Here is a 17,879-nt window from a genome sequence, read left to right as displayed (position 1 = left end):
GTTCCATCGATACTTGTTCGTAGACAATTGAGCATAGGACAGTACTTCGCCAATGCCTTGTATCAGTTGACATACAATTTGATCAATAGAACAGAATTACGAATACTGCTGTACCTGTTTCTCATTCCACGCCCAAAACTCTTGGGCGATGCCAGAACCGCCTTCCGATTCTGGCTTGGTCGCTTTCTCGAGGTCATCCCTGATTGGCTCAAAACGGCCCCAGGGTTGAACGAAAAACAAAGTTACGGGTCAGCTGTAAGCCCGCCCAAATAGTGCAACTCAAACACAAACAAAAAACAGTGACTTACTCCACGCCCCATTCTTCTCCAAACCAACCTCAGGACTCAACCCGGCAAGAGCTGCGTGTAGGCGCCGTTGACGGTCGGGTGCTAGAGCGTGTATTTGAAAAAAAAACACCTGTTCCATATAGGATTGGTGCCTCGCCAGGTCGGAGCTCAGGTTGCCCGGGTTGAGTGCGAGGCTGACGAATGCCTTTGTTGCCGAAGCGGCGGGCGTACTCGGTCCCCTGGAGGTAATTGCAGGCTTTACTGATGCTGTACTTGATGTGTGGCGAGATGGCATCTTTGGAAGCGAGGTCGTCAAGCTTGTCGAGCAGGACGCCGCCCGGCGGGGCCGCGAGCTCGGCGACCGAAGACGCGACCCAGACGACTCGGACCGAGCCAGGTGCAGACTCGGCGGCGGTAGTGGCCAATAGAACAGGATGGGAAGGCACCATTGATTATCGAGGACCTTGCAGGTTGACAATTGCTGAGGTCATTGCAGAACGCCATCGTATCCTAAATAGGTAGGTGCAAGTGCATAGATACCTACCCTACGTGAGGTACTTTGCGTATTGCACTTGCCTCGACGTTCAATTTTTTTACATCCAATTCATCACACAATCGAACTCATTGAGGCCATTAGGTCTCGAGTGCCACACTTTTACCTGGGATAATGTCAGTCTGGTTTCTATCACTTTTCAAAGCCTTTCGAGCTGAAGGTTGCCATTGTTTTCACTGATGTCGGACAGAATCATGAGGAGGACAAAAGGTGTCAAAAACGAGTTCTTGCTCCTTTTTATCTATTCTCAAATATGCGAGCTCTAGGCATACTCAGTCTATGGATGGTGAATCATGCAAGTGCAAGGCCGAAAATCTAATGAGACAAAAGAAAATGGGCTTGGGATGTCGAGTGTGGTAGGGAAGATTGCTCCGCCTCCCGGATGGGCGACGAGGCAATTTACCAACCGGCACCGGCACCGCCACCGACGCCAGCACCACCGGCACCAGCTCCGGCACCAACTCCGGCACCAACATCGGCATTGACACCAGCACCGCCACCGACGCCAGCACCACCGGCACCGGCACCACCGCCAACGCCAGCACCGACACCAGCGTTAACACCGAGACCGGCACCAGCACCGCCACCGACACCAGCACCACCGGCACCAGCACCGCCGCCAACGCCAGCATCAACACCGGCGTTAACACCAAGACCGGCACCAGCACCGCCACCAAGGCCACCGAGGAGGCCACCGAGGATGCCACCGGCTCCGCCAAGACCACCTCCAACATTGGCACCAACGCCAGCATTAACACCAAGACCGCCGCCAATGCCGCCGCCCATGCCGCCGTTGCCACCAGTCGTAGGGTCGGAGTCGTCGGACGAATCATCATCGGAGCCGTCGGAGCCATCGGAGCCATCAGAGCCATCGGAACCATCGTCAGATCCGTCGTCGCTACCATCATCGGCAGTGGGAGAAGTCCATGCGGGCTCGTCGGAGTCGGTGGGGGTGCTGTCATCGCCACCGTCAGTGGGAGTGGGGGTAGGAGAAGAGCTGTCATCGCCGCCATCGTTGGGAGTAGGAGAAGAGTCGTCGGAATCATCGCCGCCGGCACCACCAGCGCCGCCTCCAACGCCAACACCGGCACCAACGCCAGCATCAACACCCGCACCGGCTCCCAGACCACCCTGGCCGCCAAGACCAACACCAGCACCGAAACCAGCATCGACACCCGCACCGGCTCCCAGACCACCCGGGCCGCCGAGGCCAACACCAGCACCAGCACCGACATCAGCTCCAGCACCGACGTTCAGACCCTTGTCGCCTCCAAGACCAAGACCGACACCAGCACCAACATTGGTACCGGCACCGACGTTCAGACCCTTGCTGCCTCCAAGACCAAGGCCAACACCAGCACCGACATCAGCTCCAGCACCGACGTTCAGGCCCTTGCCTCCAAGACCAGCACCAGCACCGAAGCCGACCTTGGTACCGACACCGGCACCGAGTCCGAGGCCGCCCTTCATCATACCGGCAATCGCAGAGCCGAGGCCGCCAGCGAGTCCGCCGCCGAGGCCGCCGCCAAGGGCACCTGAGAGGCCGGCACCACCGCCAAGGCCAGCAGCGACGCCGAAGATGGAACCAATGTTCAAGCCAAGGTTGGCGCACATATCGGCGCCAAGAGTGGCGGACACGGCGGCTCCACACTTGCCAGCGACGCCGACGGCGATGGGCTCCAAGGCGGTGGCACAGGTGGCGAGGTTACCAATGATGGGGGTGACGAGCGAGCCGACACAGTCTATTGTGCTAAAGTCAGCCCCCCCGAATCAAAAAAGACATTATCAAGATGGAATCATTGCGTGAAGAGACTTACCAGTGCCGAGAATACCAACGATGGAGCTGATGCTGGCGGAGATGGCAGTCGTGTGGCTGACCATGGCTCCGCCAATGCAGTCATAGTCGCAGCCGGCATTGGCACCGAGAACGACGCTGGCCGAGGCGGCATCCAGCGCGTTGCTGAACGAGCCCAGGACCCCGGCCGCGGCGCCAAGGTCGGCACCGATCTTGACGGCGATGGCATTGCGGGCGGCGAAAGACGCACCGGCGGCCAGGTTGGCGCCCTGGCAGACACCGACTGGATGTGGTTGTGCATGTCAGCCACTGTCTTGTTACAAAAGAAGGCACACAAGACCACCCAAAAAGAGTGGGGAACTTACGGGCAGTGCTCAGGGAAGCCTGGACCTGGGACATGGCGTCGGCCACATTGCAGCTCGGCGAGGCTGCAGCGACCTTGGTTGGGAAGCGGAAGAAGGTGCGGGCCTCGAGGGTGCTGGCGGGAGCAGCCGTGACCCCGCTGATGAGGCCGCCGATGAGGGCGGCCGCGGCGAAGAAGTTCTTCATATTGAGAGATAGAATGAGTGCTGTAGTGCCAGCAAACGTGTTGTTGAACAGGTTGAAAAGAGTGAAGTAAGTCAAAGAGAAGAGAGTGTTGTCCCAGCTGTGTTTGGGATGTGTGGATGGGGAATGAGAGAAGAGAATTGACTCTGAGAAGGGAGATGTTGAAGCCATTAAATAACTCGGCCTTGGCATGCTCAGGACGCCCAGAGCCGATATCATCAACAGCCGACCAATTTTGACAAAGGGCTCACTCACTCAGCCTGGCGGCCTTAGAGTCCCTGCACCGTCATGACTTTGACAACCTACGGAGCGAGCGTAATTACTCTCATCAGATCGAGTAGCGCCATGGCCAATGCTCGTCTACTGGTTTCAGGCATGGGAAGAACGGCAGCTAAACCACAAGCCTGGCTTTCCAATCATAAGATTCCCCTAACAGGCAATCTTCAGCAATAGCTTGTAACTGCGTTAATCACGGCCTAGATGTAAGTGGCGGTCTAGAAGACGGGTTTTGGAAGGATTTAGTAGCTAGTCTACGCACAGGTCCAGAAGTTATGAGGGCCTCCCCCAGATTAGCCTGAACTTGACCTTTGCTGGCAAAGGAAAGACGGGCTCGGGATACGTTCCGTGCGCGCGTCCGGCCATGCCATAACTTCCAGAACACGAGGCTGAGGGCTGAGGTCGGCTCGTGCTCTGGGTTGGGCTGCAAAATGCTCGGAGCACAGGCATTCAGGCTTCATGGCAGACTGACTGGCTATTGAACTAATACCTACGTTAAAGTGTAATATCATTCCCCCGCTAGGAGGCAAAGGAATCTAGCTGCTGGCAAAAGGTGGAAGGTTCGGGAATTTCCAGTCTTCGGCTTAATATCCCCCAGCTGCAGCGGTGAATATTCCTATGAAATTGCTTGCTAGCACTAACATGTGCATGCAGGAATGGGACAAATCTCTCGAAAGCCAAAAGGGGATAGATATCGTAGACCCCGAATGCTGGCAGTCGAGCGGACAAAGTTGCGCGCATGCAAGCCAGTGTTGCAGCTTGCCCACAAAAAGAAAATAGCACAGGTGCGGGCGGTTCATCGGTCGTCTGGGTAGTCTTGAATTGTGTCGGACCGTGACCTGTACATCACTCCTTGGCTAGTTCGTGTTATTTTTTTTGGCGTGCACTTCGAGCCGGCCCATCACGCTTGTGGCTGCGAACGGGTGAGCTGTACCTGTAAGTGTGTACCAGCCATGCTTTGTTGAGGCGCGATGGCAGCTGCTCGCTGCCTTGGCGAGGCAAGGCTACGAACAGATACGATAGTTGAGGACGCAAGGACGAAGCCAGGCCTCTCTGTCTTGTCTATTTCTTGATGGGTGACTTGGAGATCTTTTGCCTATGCGGCTGATCTGTACGTCATAGTAGCACTATGATAATAAGACAGGGGACAAGCGGTTGTGCAAACCACGGCTTCCCAGTTCCTAAATTTACCTAATGTAAGTATGTAGGCCATATGATCAAAATAAGATTAAGGAAATTCCATTGCAACCACTGGTCTTTGAACGCATTAGTTCATGACCGTTTTTTTTTATTGCTTTGGTCGGGTAGAGAGTCTTTTGGGGTTCTTTAGCATTGAAAAGAAGAAAAAGTCCCGATGCACAACGTTCTCGACTTTCTTCTTCTCTCCGTTAGGGGGAGCTGGTGTGTTACCTAATTAGATAATATATTGTTCGTTTGGGGCCGGCGCCGCACATAGCGTCACTAGTGATCTGCACCCGGGCCCCCCTCGATTGAGCAGCAACTCGCCACCGCACCAATCCAAGATTTTCCAACAGGATCTGACCATCTTCCGACGACCAGAGGAGGGAGGATTAACCAAGAGAAAAAAAAGCGATCCAAAGAAATTAAGCATTAGACAAGACTGGCAAAGCATCAACATCCGCTGGCCCCCTATTCTGGCTCTTTTTTTTTTTTTCCCATAGGGGCAAAATCATCTCGGGCCTAGTGCTACAAACTTGTTTGATTACCTGAGACAAAGTCGCCTTGTACAGGTCCAAAACAACAAAGAAAATAAGGAATTCCAGTTGAAACAAACCAACGGGAATAAGCCGACTAGATAAAAAAAAAAGACAACTCATGGCGGCTGGCCACATCAAAGTGGCCCTTGTAGGCCTGTCACCGACCGCCAAGACGTCGTGGGCCCAAGACGCCCACCTCCCTTACCTGCTCTCACCGCTTGGCAGGGCACGCTACGAGCTGGTCGCGCTCTGCAACCCGACGGTCGCGTCGGCCGAGGCCGCACGGGCCCGCCACAGCCTGCCCGACACGGTCAAGACCTACGGCGACCCCAGCCAGCTGGCCGCCGACCGCGCCGTCGACCTCGTCGTCTGCTGCACCGGCGTCGCAGCGGCTGCCGACTGCGGCGACGAGCAAGACCCAGACGACGGCAACGCCAAGACGGCCGCTCCCGCCCTCCGCGCCGGCAAGGCCGTCTACGTCGAGTGGCCCGTCGCCGAGAGCCTGGCCGCCGCCGTGCAGCTGGCGGCAGAGTACGCCGGCGACGGCGCCTCGTCGGCCGGTAGCGTCAGCAGCGTCGGTGGCGGCAGCGTCGCCGGGAGCGACTGCTCCAGCCCTTCGTTCCCGGGCGCCGCCAGCAACAACAGCATCGTCGGCCTCCAGGGCCGCCTGAGCCCCGTCGTGCGCAAGGTCAAGGACATGCTCGACTCGGGAAGGGTCGGCCGCGTGCTGAGCAGCGAGGTGCGCGCCTTTGGCACCCTGCATCCACGCGAACCGACGAGGACGAGGACGGCACCGTCGTCATCGTCGTCGTCGTCGTCGTCGCGCGGGGAGGGTCGTGCAGTTGGCGACGTCGTCGGCTCGTCGCTGGCCCACACGCTCGACTACGTGCACGAGGTGCTGGGCGAGTTCGAGGCCGGGACCATGAGGTGCCGCATGCAGGTCCAGCGGCCGAGCGTCGGCGCGCGGGGCGGCGACGACGACGACGAGGTGCCCGACGTGCCGGACCTCGTCGTCCTCCACGGGCAGCTGGCGGGCTTCCACAACGCCGCGCCCGACGCCACGCTGTCCGTCACGTACCGGGCCGGGCCGCCGTTCAAGGGCCAGCCGGGGCTGACGTGGACCATCAACTGCGAGCGGGGCGAGATCATGATCACGAGCCCCAGCGGGCCGTACCTGCACTCGGACTCGTACGCGGGCGACGGCGAGTCGGAGCAGGTCACCATCCGGGTGCACGACTTCCTCAACGACCAGGTCATCAACGTCCACTGGGACTGGGAGGACTGGCAGCTGGCGCTGCCGGTGCGGGCGCGCAACGTCGCGCACCTGTACGAGAGGTTTGGTAGGTGGTGGGAGAAGATGAGGCGGCGGGAGGACGCTGTCTTGAAAAGTACCAACGGCTTCAGTAGTGTTGTTGGTGTTGGCGGCGTCGGCAATGGTCAAGCCTTGAGGGTGGCCGAGGACGACGACTGGCCCAGGATACAGGACGGCATCGTCAGGCTGAGACAGTTGGATGCCATGTTGCGGCAGTATAATTCCCAGCGTCTCGATTAGGCGCTTAGGTAAGATGACCTAGCATTCTGCTTTTGTTTTTCCCCTTCTCTCTCAACTTAGCGCAGCGTGATTGTAGTTTTGTTTCTGCTTTGGTCTTCCTCTATAATGAACTGTTTGCAACTCTCAATCAAAGGGGGTGGGTAGTCACGATATTTATCCCACGTCAATGTATGGAAACAGTAAGATCGTCATCATAAATCGTCATATACAACAGGCTAGATAGTTATCTAGGTAACGTCATAGCCCTGTCACCTTCGGCAACAAATAACAGAGCGGCCGAAAAGCCCATGCACATCAGCCTCTAACCAATGTAAACGGGCAATCGACTCCCACAAAGTTCACTCTTGCTGGAAATTTGACGGTCATCCTTGTGGAAATCGTGAAGCCGCAGCCAACAAAGCATGCGGAACACCAAAGTGCACCAGACGTCGGATGAGCGAATCTCAGATACTGATCTGGGATCAAGCGTCTCCGCAGATTGCTGTTGAAAGGGGGATTCCATCAGATTTCGCGTAGTTGGGGGTATTGGGGATACTGGGCTCGCCTCGTTTATAGAGTCGGTTCTTATGTGAAGCAAAGTTTCGGTTCTTTTCAGGCCTAACCTGGCCCTTTGAACCACGCGAGGAAGAACTTCGCGAAAGTAGATCTTCATGAATACCTTGTGTCTCTGTTCTGGAGAAGCAGCGCTGAGCTGCACGACGCCCGAGTGCGTCCTGCCACCGCCGTTGTGGGCGTGCATGCTTGCTTGCTTGGCCTCGTATTCTACGAAGGCTTCTTTTTCTGAGACTGCCACCTTTTCCTCGTCATTGACGATCCGCAGCACTTCTTGAATATGTTCTCGCAGAACAACCTTGACGCACTCTCGATTGTGGGGCATCCCCAGGAAGTCGTCGCACCATTGAATAGCTGCCTGCAACTCGTCGCATGAATCGAACGTGAGGTGGTGCTCATTGCGATCCGGCTTGCGACCTTCATCCTTTTCCTTTTTCCAATCTTCCCACTGGGTTTTGAGGCTTTCAGTGACTCTTTCCGTGTATTTCCGTAGCTCTCTGATATGGGCAGATACTGGCGAGCTGCCCATCGACATCTGGTCCTCTTTATCGATCGAACGATGGAACTCGTTTAACAGCCTCCGCAGGTCAAAAAACCTCTTATCCCAAGTATACACCGTAGGGTTTGGAACCACTCGAAACGGCAGACCCGAGATGTGCGGAGTCTTGGACAGCATACCCATGATCTCAAAAGCGACTGCGGATGTTTTTCCCCATGTGAGTAATTATGTCGAAGAGGGACAACCGTGAGCAAACAAAACATGGGGAATTTGCTTACTAGGAAACAAGTGGCCGTGTTTTTTCTTGTCATCCCTCAGAATGTCAGCGGTACGAGTGTTACAGCCGAAGGAAGCCACAGTCTCGGCGAACTCGTTGAGGCTGCCTAGAAGGAGATATTCAAGGTCCTCGGGCTCTTCCGTGACAAAATCTACAGGCATCCGCTTCGCTTTGCAGTATATCGTAGGAACAATGCCGAATGAAAAGACCTTCACCAGCTCCGAAGGAACAATGCGGCTGTCACGGAAGCTATGTTTCCCGTAGATCTGAAAAATGAACATGATGCCCAGATCGGGAACTTGACTTCCTGTGAGCAGGTAGCCATTGCCCTCGGCGCGATACTTGTCCTTGGAGCGGTCAAACTCTTTCCAGTGAAGACCCAACATTGATGAAATCTCGACGATATGACACATTGTGCTGGTTGCGTATGGCTTCTTGATGTTTGATGGCATGGTATCCCAGCTGCGCGGTTTGGCCTGCAGTGCAACGACTAACTCGCGCTGGTGGAAGGGTGGTTCTTGACGCTCGCCGAGCTGGTTTTTTTCTGCATGCCATTTGTGTTCCGCTTGTATCCATTTACTCGAGTCGAGCTCCATGCGCTGGAACTCGGTCAACAGATGAACCCATGTTGCTTTCTCATTGTCTGCTGTGTGGATGCGCTTTGCCGACTCGGGTTTGGCTGATACACTTAGGTTAGTGTTAGTCCTTGTTGAGTTCCTGACTCTCTCGTCCAGATACCCCAAAGATGGTATCTGCACCAATGAAGCAGAAGTGGCTCCAAGCCCAGACCGGGTCTCGCCCGTGGGTGGCTCCGGCGGATTCGTCCTGGTCCTCTGTTGGCTCTCCTCAGTTCCCGAGATGTGTTCTATTGGCTTCTCTTTTATAGGACCGTTCTGATTCATCGCACGGCATACAAAGATGACTGGCGTCTCGAATTGGACCTCGAAGCGAAGTTCTTTCAATCTGAAGACTCTTTTTTTGCTATTTGACCATTTGCCCATTACGCGCTCGTCGCAGTTCGAGAAGCCCGTTGCTGATGCATAATACTGCTGAAGGACTTGCAGAACAGTGCCCAAGAGAGCAACCAGAGCGATTACCAATGAGACTATGGCCACATAGAGTTCTGGATCGGGCGCATCGCCGCCGGTAGCGGCGTTCGCTTCAGCGTCGGCCATGATTTGCGATTGGAGCGTTATTCGGCGACGGGTTGCGGGAGTCGCAGTTTCGAAATCAAAGGGATCGATAAGGAGTTGTGGTTCGCATCATACGGTGAGGATTTCGTCGAGTCGTTCAGGCCAAAATGTAATCTTGGTTTTAACTCGAGACGTCGTCGGCCAGTGGAGACAAGCTCGGTAAGGCTCTGGCTCAATACCACCTGGGCGATGAAAAAGGGAACGGGATCTATTCTTTCAACTTCCAGATCGATTAGAAAAAGAAGAAAAAAAAAACAGAATTGCTAGTGAATCATTGAAAGGCTCGGCTCACTTTATCGGAAAGATACTGGCAAGACTGGTATGCTGTCCTGGGCATCCCCGAGGGCATCTTCAACGGCCTCAGGAGGCTCCATCGCAAGGCGCGACGTTGTGGCGTTCCGATGCAGGCATGCTTTCAGCTGCATCCTAAAGCGCCAAATGAGCCACTGATGAACCGGTAAATCAACAAGACCCTGGCCGACGCTGCCGGGACCGGGGGGCGCAGCGCGAGGAATGGTGGTCAAAACATTAGTGGCCGTTTTTGCGATAACTGTGAGAGGAAACTGAAGGTACTTGGTTGGATGGAGATTTGCGAATTATAACAGTAAAACATTCACGAGGGGAACAAGAAGCAAGGGCAAAGTGCTAAGCGCTGAAGCCACTTGAATTGCACAAGTCAAAATGGCAGAAGCATGCTCTCTCTCAAGCTCCTGCCTAGCTTGACCAACTTGACAGAGCTGAGCTTGCACGGCAAGACGGCACCTTCCTAGCGTGTCCTAACCCCTGTTGTCCCCGCAAAAAGGCCCGTCCTTGGGCGGCTACATATTATGGGAGGTAGTGGTTTGGCCGTGGCTGCCGTCAGCTGAAAGGCAAGAGTGGGATGCTCCGATTCCACGTGGTTGGTCTCGTGACTAGCGATCGGTGTGCCTCGCCATCCGCCATCCGAACGCCTTTCTCTTGGATGGTTGCTTGTCTTTGGATGATTACTGTTCGCCCATGTGTGCAGGTGGTGTCAAGCCACATTGGATCCCTTCCACCTTCTCAATTGAGAAAGTTTCTTAGCGACGCACGCGTGCGCGCCTGTTTTTTTTTCCGCCGCATTTTTTTCATACGAACCCATTCTCATTTTGTTGAAGACAGTATCGCCATAGTTGAATTAATTGATAGTGAATTCATGCTATCCCGTCCTTCGCCTTCCAAATGCCGTCTTGGTTCCCACACGGCCCCGCAATCCCCTGGGGATTGATGATTCTCCCGCTCCTTGCCGTTTAACTGAACCGGGGTTATCAAATAACAAAGTCATCTCTGCCTGAGCTCAACATGGAAGCTTTTGACTGGCATCTCCTTACCGGTACATGGCCCTAATTTGCTTATTCTATTGTCTCTTTTTATTGTCTCTTTTGCCCCATCGCTTCGACCAAGGAGGCGTAATAATTGCCGCTTTGGCATATTACCATCGTTCCCCCATTGCCAAGATAACGCTTATCCACCTACCGGCTTGCGCAAAGCCCACTCAGCGAATGGCATCATCGGACTGTAGGGCTGCTTTGGGAAGGTCTTTTCGCCCTGCACTTGATGTCACGGTAATACTACGCAGTACTAGGGCCTTGGGAGTCTACTACCCCACGTCCCTATTGGGAATGTGCTCTTATGAAGGTGAGCAAGTGCCGCAATCACCATCACCCGACCCGAGGTAATCCGGGGGGGGTTGATAATTAGATGCTTGCAATATCAACCAGCAAAGGCCCTCGTATCTTGCCATTGCAGCCAAGATGGTTGCTTGCACGCCTTAAGACATCATTCTTGGCCAGAGATTCATTCGTACAGCCAACTGCCTACGTGCAAGACATTATTGATGACTGCATTTTCAATATACCTCGATTGCAACTCTTCTGCAGCTGCCAGATAAGCTTGCAGTCTATGGATGACTGTAGAGTCTATACTCTGTACCTTTGGAACAGCAGCATCCTTTGCTGTGGTCTTTTCCACCGTAACATTGCTTCCTCCCTCAAGTGCACAGCACTCGGAGTACTCCATTCTCCGCTTTTAGATGGACCCTTATCTTGTTCTACTTGCCACATTCAACCGCCAAGAGGTAACAACAACTGGAGCAAATACAAGCTCACAGTATGCCTGACTCGATGGCATATCCTCCTTTTCTTAGCTGCTTGTTGCCTCGTAAGGTTACTTGACAATGGTGCAAATTAGCAAGTCCTGCCCCTAATTTTGTCAGGGAGGACGACATGCATACCGGACCAATTAGCGTACCATGATTCTGTTTCTACCACTCAGGTGTCCTCACAAGGCCCCGAGCTAGAGCCTATCACACGACACCTATGCAAAAGTAACCCTCCCTGTTGAATCTTGGGCATATGGGCATCAAGCATTGCCAAGACCTGTGCCCACCCTCTCCAACCCATGGCATTTCATGAAGCCTGGATACTCGGCTCATTATGGTTGCTTCAGGGGATCGATTTATCTAGTCGGTCTTTGCTTCTGACTCCTCCTTCTACTTCGAGAATCTGACGGCCGCCGTGGAGTAGCTCACAACACCCAAGGGGCCTGCCAGGGGATCGTGGGACCATGTGGTTACGGACAAAGCCATTTCCTCCATGGTGTGCAACACATGTTGTCAGAAGAGGAAGTTGTAAACAGTCGACAGGGGTCTTTACGTTCCCCGTATGCGAAGGAAACCTTTCGAGATGGACCCATCTATCTATTCGTGTATAAGATGCTCGTGATCCGTTCTTCTGATATCTAACTTCACCTTTTTTCACCCTCATCCTCCCACAAGCCTCCATCGTCAAGCTTCAAGGTTGGACCCTTCCTGCTCATTACCTCTCACAGCCTCAGCCCAGCTCTAGCTCTTTCGCTGTTACTTGCGCTACGACCTTTCGACCGCAGCCATGAGGTATTCACTTTCGCTTGCCCTGTTGGGCGTCGCGGCCGTCACCGTCGTCGCACACCCTCACACACCGGGCAGGCATGGAGTTGAGCGGCGTGCCATTGACCTGGACGCTTTCCGCCTCCAGCCCACGGCCGAGTACGTCCCCAAGGAGGAGGTTCCCGACCAGTCCAGCCTGGCTTTCATCTCCAACGACAACTATGTCGATGTGGCCACCGACCTCGTAAAGAGCGTTGCACCCGGTATCGAGTTCCGTGTTGTGGGTGACCACTACGTCGGTACCAACGGCGTAGCCCATGTCAACTTCAAGCAGACCGCTCACGGCATCGACATTGACAACGCTGACTTTAACGTCAACGTAAGTATGACACGAAAAAAAGAAGAAAAAAAGGAGAAATACTGGACTATAACAATTCTGATGGCTAACTTGTATATTTTTCTTCCAGGTTCGTGATGGCAAGGTCTTCAGCTACGGCAACAGCTTCTTCACCGGAAAGATTCCCGAGGAGAGCCCCCTGAAGAAGAGGGACTTCAGTGACCCCACTGTCGCCCTTACTGGTGCTACCACCGTCCTTCAGCTTCCCATCAGCGGCGAGGCCAAGGCTGAGGCCAAGGAGGGCACCGAGACTTACACGCTCAAGGGCACATCTGGTGCTGTCTCGGACCCCGAGGCTCGCCTTGTCTACCTTGTCAGGGACGACAGCCTCGCCCTGACATGGAGGGTTGAGACGGATATTGAGGACAACTGGCTGCTGTCATATGTGGACGCCAACAACAAGGAGCAGGTCCACGGTGTTGTCGACTACGTCTCGCACGCCTCTTTCCAGGTCTACCCATGGGGCACCAACGACCCCCTCGAGGCCGGCGCGGCCCGCGTCACTCTGACGGACCCCTGGGACAAGGCCTCCTCGCCTTTCGGCTGGCTCAGTGATGGAACAAGCACCTACACCACCACGCGAGGAAACAATGCCATCGCCCAGTCCAACCCTAGCGGTGGCACCGCCTACCTGAACAACTACCGCCCTACCAACGCGAACTCCATCTTCAGCTACCCGTGGACCCCTGCCATGTCGCCGCCCAGCTCGTTCGTCGACTTCTCGGCCACGCAGCTCTTTTACACGGCCAACGTGTTCCACGACCTGCTGTACAAGCTCGGCTTCACCGAGGCGGCGGGCAACTTCCAGGTCAACAACAACGGCAAGGGCGGGCTCGGCAACGACCAGGTCATCCTCAACACCCAGGACGGCTCCGGCACCAACAATGCCAACTTTGCCACTCCTCCCGATGGACAGAACGGCCGCATGAGGATGTATATCTGGACCTACACCACGCCCCAGCGCGACTCCTCGCTCGAGGCCGGCGTGGTCATCCACGAGTACACCCACGGTCTGTCCAACCGCCTGACCGGCGGGCCGTCCAACAGTGGCTGCCTCAGCGCCCTCGAGGCGGGCGGCATGGGCGAGGGCTGGTCCGACTTCTTCGCCACCGCCGCGCGCATCAAGCAAAACGACACGGCCGACACGGACTACCCCATGGGCGAGTGGGTGGCCGCCAACCCCAAGGGCATCCGCGCCTACCCCTACAGCACCTCGCTCACGCGCAACCCCCAGACCTATGCCACCACCAACACCCTCAGCACGGTGCACCCCATCGGCAACGTCTGGGCCACCGTCCTGTACGAGGTCCTCTGGGCCCTGGTCGGCAAGCACGGCCTCCAGGTGTCCACCTTCCCGACCTTTGACGCCAGCGGCGTCCCCACCTCGGGCAACTTCCTCGCCCAGAAGCTCGTCCTCGACGGCATGGCCCTCCAGCCCTGCAACCCCAACTTTGTCCAGGCCCGCGACGCCATCATCGACGCCGACCAGGCCCTGACCGGCGGCGCCAACAAGTGCGAGCTCTGGACCGCCTTTGCCAAGAGGGGTCTGGGCAGCGGCGCCAAGTACGCCGCAAGCAAGAGGAGCGTCGAGAGCAAGACCATCCCCGCTGGCGTCTGCTAGATTTTGACAATCTTGTGTGGCCTGGGTTTGGATCATAGGACCAGGTGGCTTACGCTTTTGAGCCATTTTTTGTTTTGTTTTTGTTTATTTGTATATAGCTTCTTGTCCATCTACCTGTACTTATTTCCATTTTATGTGAATAATGATAAATGTATCTTTCTATCCTATGATCTCATCTTGGCTACTGGTACGCCAAGGGCTGCTTAGCTTGGCAAGTGAACACTTTGATTCGGAAACTAAAACGATATCGTGGGGTATCAGGGGGACGGTCCAGGACGACCAAGCTTCGACGTATAGGCCGTGGAAATGGGTGAAAGCGGGCGACAAGCCAACGTACCGTATCATAACCAGTCGGGCTTATTCTCTGGTCAACTGGTGAACCAAGCAACACGCCAAGCGAGTAAAACCTCCTGCCGTCAAAAGTCTTGGAACTTTCGAGTCTAGAATGGTCGAAACCCCAGAATCCAAGTCCGAGCCAGACGGCTTGGTAGGGCTGTACCCGAGGTGGCGGTGTCTCCTGTAGTCAATTTCTTTTCCTCAAGTCTCCAGGAACCCCAATGTTCCAGACTTTCCTCAAAACCAAGAGGTAGAGGCTCATGGGCAGGTCATCACGAGCTCCCAACATTCTTCGCCCGGCGGCACAGACGACATAGCCATTTAGCTTTCGGATATCCGGCACGATGGATGAGGTTGACTTCACCAACACAGTGATAGCACGTAATGCTTCCTCTAACGGGGTCCACAACGAACAAGCTCAGGTTTATGTTGGTTGTAGCCTTGGTTGAACCTCGAGAATTTTCTTACTTGTCCTTTTGGCCATTTGATAGTACATACAGCTGGCATGCAAGCTTACAGCCGCCCCTCGGCTACGTGCTGCCGAGCTACGGGAAAATTAAAAGGTCTGATACTGGGGGAGAGCAAAAGAAAAGGTGCTTTAGCGAACTACGGTGAGCGCTAGAAGGGGAGAGTTACCAAAGTCGCGTGGTCATCTTGGGTGGGCCTTTCCAATACGTCTAATAAGCCGCTCTAGGTTCTAGACTATGAAAGTAAGAACAAGGCGTGTCTGGAGATATTGATCTTGTGCCTGTCAAAACTTTCTACTCTTGACAAAGCGATTGGTCATTTGCGAGGGAAGCGGTAGGTTAAAGGCCAAGAAAGAGACACCAGCGAGAAGAAGGAAAAAAAAAACCAATTGGAGCAACAAATGCCAAAAGGAGATAGGTCCAAGGCAAAAGGCTAGTCCCGGGTAAATGCCAAGCGAGATGCGCTTTTAGCCTAAAGTGCCTGAACTCTGACTGGGGGGTGGGCTTGGGGGGTTGATCTGGTGGCGGCTTGGCGCGTAGGGCATGAATGAGGAATGAATCCGGACCTATGGTTTTGTTCCATTCCATTTTGATCCAATTAAACGCGGGACGCGTTGAAACTTTTCGGCAGAATTGGTGGTCATGTTGTTGGTCTTGGAACGTTTCCCCGTGGGGATGGATAAAAGGAGCTAGAGGAACAATAGAGAATAAGGATTGTGACAAAAAAAGGATGAGAAGGAAAAAAAACAAAGGAACAAGAGCACATGGACCCAACTCTATGGTGAAAACCAGGACCTCGGACTCCAGGAGCCTCGATTGATGAATGTGGTGCAAGGCAAGTCGGGCCCGAATGCTCCCTCACTTTGGGGGGTAGCTGACCAACATCTTTCGGAATCCTTCCCTTGTTGCCGACGAAATCCCACCCCTCCTCACAGGGTAGATTTCCATCTGGCGGCACAGTCCTCCAGTTCTAGATCTCCACCTCATGCAACGCGATTTCAGCTCGACGGGAAACCGCACGACTGGTTATTGTAGATTTTAAGCTCCTAAATGGAAGCGAGTCGTGATTTTGTAATTTTGAGTCCATGCCTTGAGGTACGTAGAGCGACTAATACACCTAGGTAATGGGAGCACAACGCAGGAAATATTTGGAAACCGCTCTTGGAGCCAATGTCCTTTTTTGCCCGCGCACCCTGCGGCCGCCTGCCCATGGGTTGGGGGAGGTCGTTGGAGTTCGGATGGTAGCGGTAGCAGGGCAACAGGGTTCAGGGTGCAGGGGGCCGCATTGAATGGAACAGTTGTGAGGGATGACTTTTTTTACCTGTTCACCAGACTGCTACAAGACATTATTTGCTGCGCCGTTCATCCCGTCGTTGCAGTGTCGCAAAGTTTAATTAGTCAGAAAAAAAAAGTTCGTTCGTTCTTCATGTCCCTTGTCTTCAGCTTACTGTCTGCCGAATCCCGACGAGGTGGTAGACCTTTTTGCCTGGGATGTATTGTTGGGGAAGAGAGATTAAACGATGGTTTGTTGCGTCTAGAACTAGTGTTTACGGTGCAAGGGCGGCTAAGCTGTGATGCAGGAGATCATTCGTCGCGTCGTACGTTTGTGGCAGAAAGAAGCGAGATCGGGACAGTAGTTGCATACCTGCCCAGCTGCAAGCAAAACTTGGGATCCGTATTTTTCTGGGAAATGAACGGACCGAACATGCTTTCTTCTGTAGGTAGGTTTTTACCAGGAGAAAACTGAGCCATGAACTCGCCCAACTTGGTTGCCTTGTGACGAGCTTCAGTGGAGGGCATCAAGGCCCAATCCTCATTCTGGTTGGGCTGTAGACGTTGTGTCCAAGATGGATCCTCAAACAAAGAAGGTACCCACCGAAATCGCTGATCGTAGATCGTCTTTTGTCGAAGCACATGCCTCAGACTCTGCCTACTCACAATCCAAAACAGAATACAGTAGACATCCGCCATGCGAGAAAACAAACAAATTCCACCTCGGAAAATAAATCAAGACGATTTTGCAATTCCCAACAGCAGGTACCCAATCGGCAGCACCGTACAAGACGGAATATTGTCCAAGCCTCGTACTCGGAGCAGAACGTCCAAATTTGACCGTTGATCGGTTCTACCTCGAAGCTTCCCTTGTTCTTCCCCAGGTCAAACCGCCGCCCCCACTCCCGCCAGTAGCGACAACGAACCAGTCAGCCACCTCCAGTTCGGTACCCTGTTCTATTGGAGGCATTTTGCGGAATATTATCCCGGTTGCTCCGTCCAGAATGACAGGGCTGGTCCGTTTTTTTTTTCTTTTCTCTCTCTTCCTCTTCTCCTTATCCCGGAGTGCCTATTATACTCTTTACTTTCAGCTCTCTTATTTTTTATATTTTTTAGAGGCCAACAACAATCCGTAGACCAGGATGAATTCCGATCCATGCCCAGTCTCCCCCCTGCAAAATGTTATTCAGGGGGTCGCCAAGGAACCAACATGCAAAATGGATGATTTTCCATCTCCACATATGTACGCTTTAACGACCTTGGCTCTGCGCATCTCTTGACAGAATCAAGCCCTTCTTGGTGAGCTTAACTGGCCATGGCATACTTGGAGAAGCGGCAATGACCTTCGGCTGGCTTTTTGTTCCCTCCCCCCTCCCTCCCTCTTGTTCTAATCTATTTTCATTGAGTCTGGGCGTCCTCGTTTGCAAGCAACCAAAAAGCCTCGTGGTTGGGCTGAAGATGAAATCTCACGGAACGACGGGCTGTTGCTCCTGTTGGTTTCTATGACGAGCTGAACTTGTCCAAACAACTCCGCGGTGGCAAGGATCCTGGAGGTTGTCGGTGTAAAAGTAGGTGAAGCAGGTGAGTCTAGTCTATGATGCGAATATTCCAACTCCCCTGGCTGTCTATGGCTCAGTCGAAGTATTGATTTTAT

The 17,879-nt window shown here is 54.1% G+C and overlaps 5 protein-coding genes across 5 annotated transcripts; 2 read left to right on the top strand and 3 right to left on the bottom strand.

Moving 5' to 3' along the window:
- Window positions 1-96: 96 nt before the first annotated feature.
- On the bottom strand, window positions 97-736 carry MGG_15236 (uncharacterized protein; the record flags this gene model as incomplete). The annotated part of the gene is made up of 3 exons (XM_003711718.1): window positions 97-182; window positions 309-389; window positions 487-736. The coding sequence occupies 3 exons, from the start codon at window positions 734-736 to the stop codon at window positions 97-99; spliced, it is 417 nt and encodes a 138-aa protein (XP_003711766.1).
- A 503-nt stretch (window positions 737-1,239) lies between these two features.
- Window positions 1,240-3,311, bottom strand: MGG_16718 (uncharacterized protein; the record flags this gene model as incomplete). Its single annotated transcript, XM_003711717.1, has 3 exons — window positions 3,001-3,311; window positions 2,658-2,918; window positions 1,240-2,582 (listed from the first exon to the last, which is right to left on the bottom strand). Exons 1-3 carry the CDS (start codon window positions 3,182-3,184, stop codon window positions 1,240-1,242), a joined length of 1,788 nt encoding a protein of 595 aa, XP_003711765.1. The 5' UTR covers window positions 3,185-3,311.
- A 1,664-nt stretch (window positions 3,312-4,975) lies between these two features.
- MGG_05931 (NAD-binding Rossmann fold oxidoreductase) lies at window positions 4,976-7,059 on the top strand. Its single transcript, XM_003711716.1, has one exon. It carries the CDS (start codon window positions 5,294-5,296, stop codon window positions 6,725-6,727), a length of 1,434 nt encoding a protein of 477 aa, XP_003711764.1. The 5' UTR covers window positions 4,976-5,293; the 3' UTR covers window positions 6,728-7,059.
- MGG_15238 (modin) lies at window positions 6,913-9,552 on the bottom strand. The gene is made up of 2 exons (XM_003711715.1): window positions 8,057-9,552; window positions 6,913-7,975 (listed from the first exon to the last, which is right to left on the bottom strand). The coding sequence occupies exons 1-2, from the start codon at window positions 9,228-9,230 to the stop codon at window positions 7,029-7,031; spliced, it is 2,121 nt and encodes a 706-aa protein (XP_003711763.1). The 5' UTR covers window positions 9,231-9,552; the 3' UTR covers window positions 6,913-7,028.
- Window positions 9,553-12,154: 2,602 nt separating this feature from the next.
- On the top strand, window positions 12,155-14,150 carry MGG_13252 (extracellular elastinolytic metalloproteinase; the record flags this gene model as incomplete). Its single annotated transcript, XM_003711714.1, has 2 exons — window positions 12,155-12,511; window positions 12,600-14,150. 2 exons carry the CDS (start codon window positions 12,155-12,157, stop codon window positions 14,148-14,150), a joined length of 1,908 nt encoding a protein of 635 aa, XP_003711762.1.
- Window positions 14,151-17,879: the final 3,729 nt, after the last annotated feature.

The sequence above is a fragment of the Pyricularia oryzae genome, chromosome 3, assembly GCF_000002495.2.
Source record: "Pyricularia oryzae 70-15 chromosome 3, whole genome shotgun sequence".
NCBI classification, from domain to species: domain Eukaryota; kingdom Fungi; phylum Ascomycota; class Sordariomycetes; order Magnaporthales; family Pyriculariaceae; genus Pyricularia; species Pyricularia oryzae.
Note: the sequence above shows the minus strand (reverse complement) of the source record. Positions and strands in the feature narration are given on the sequence as shown.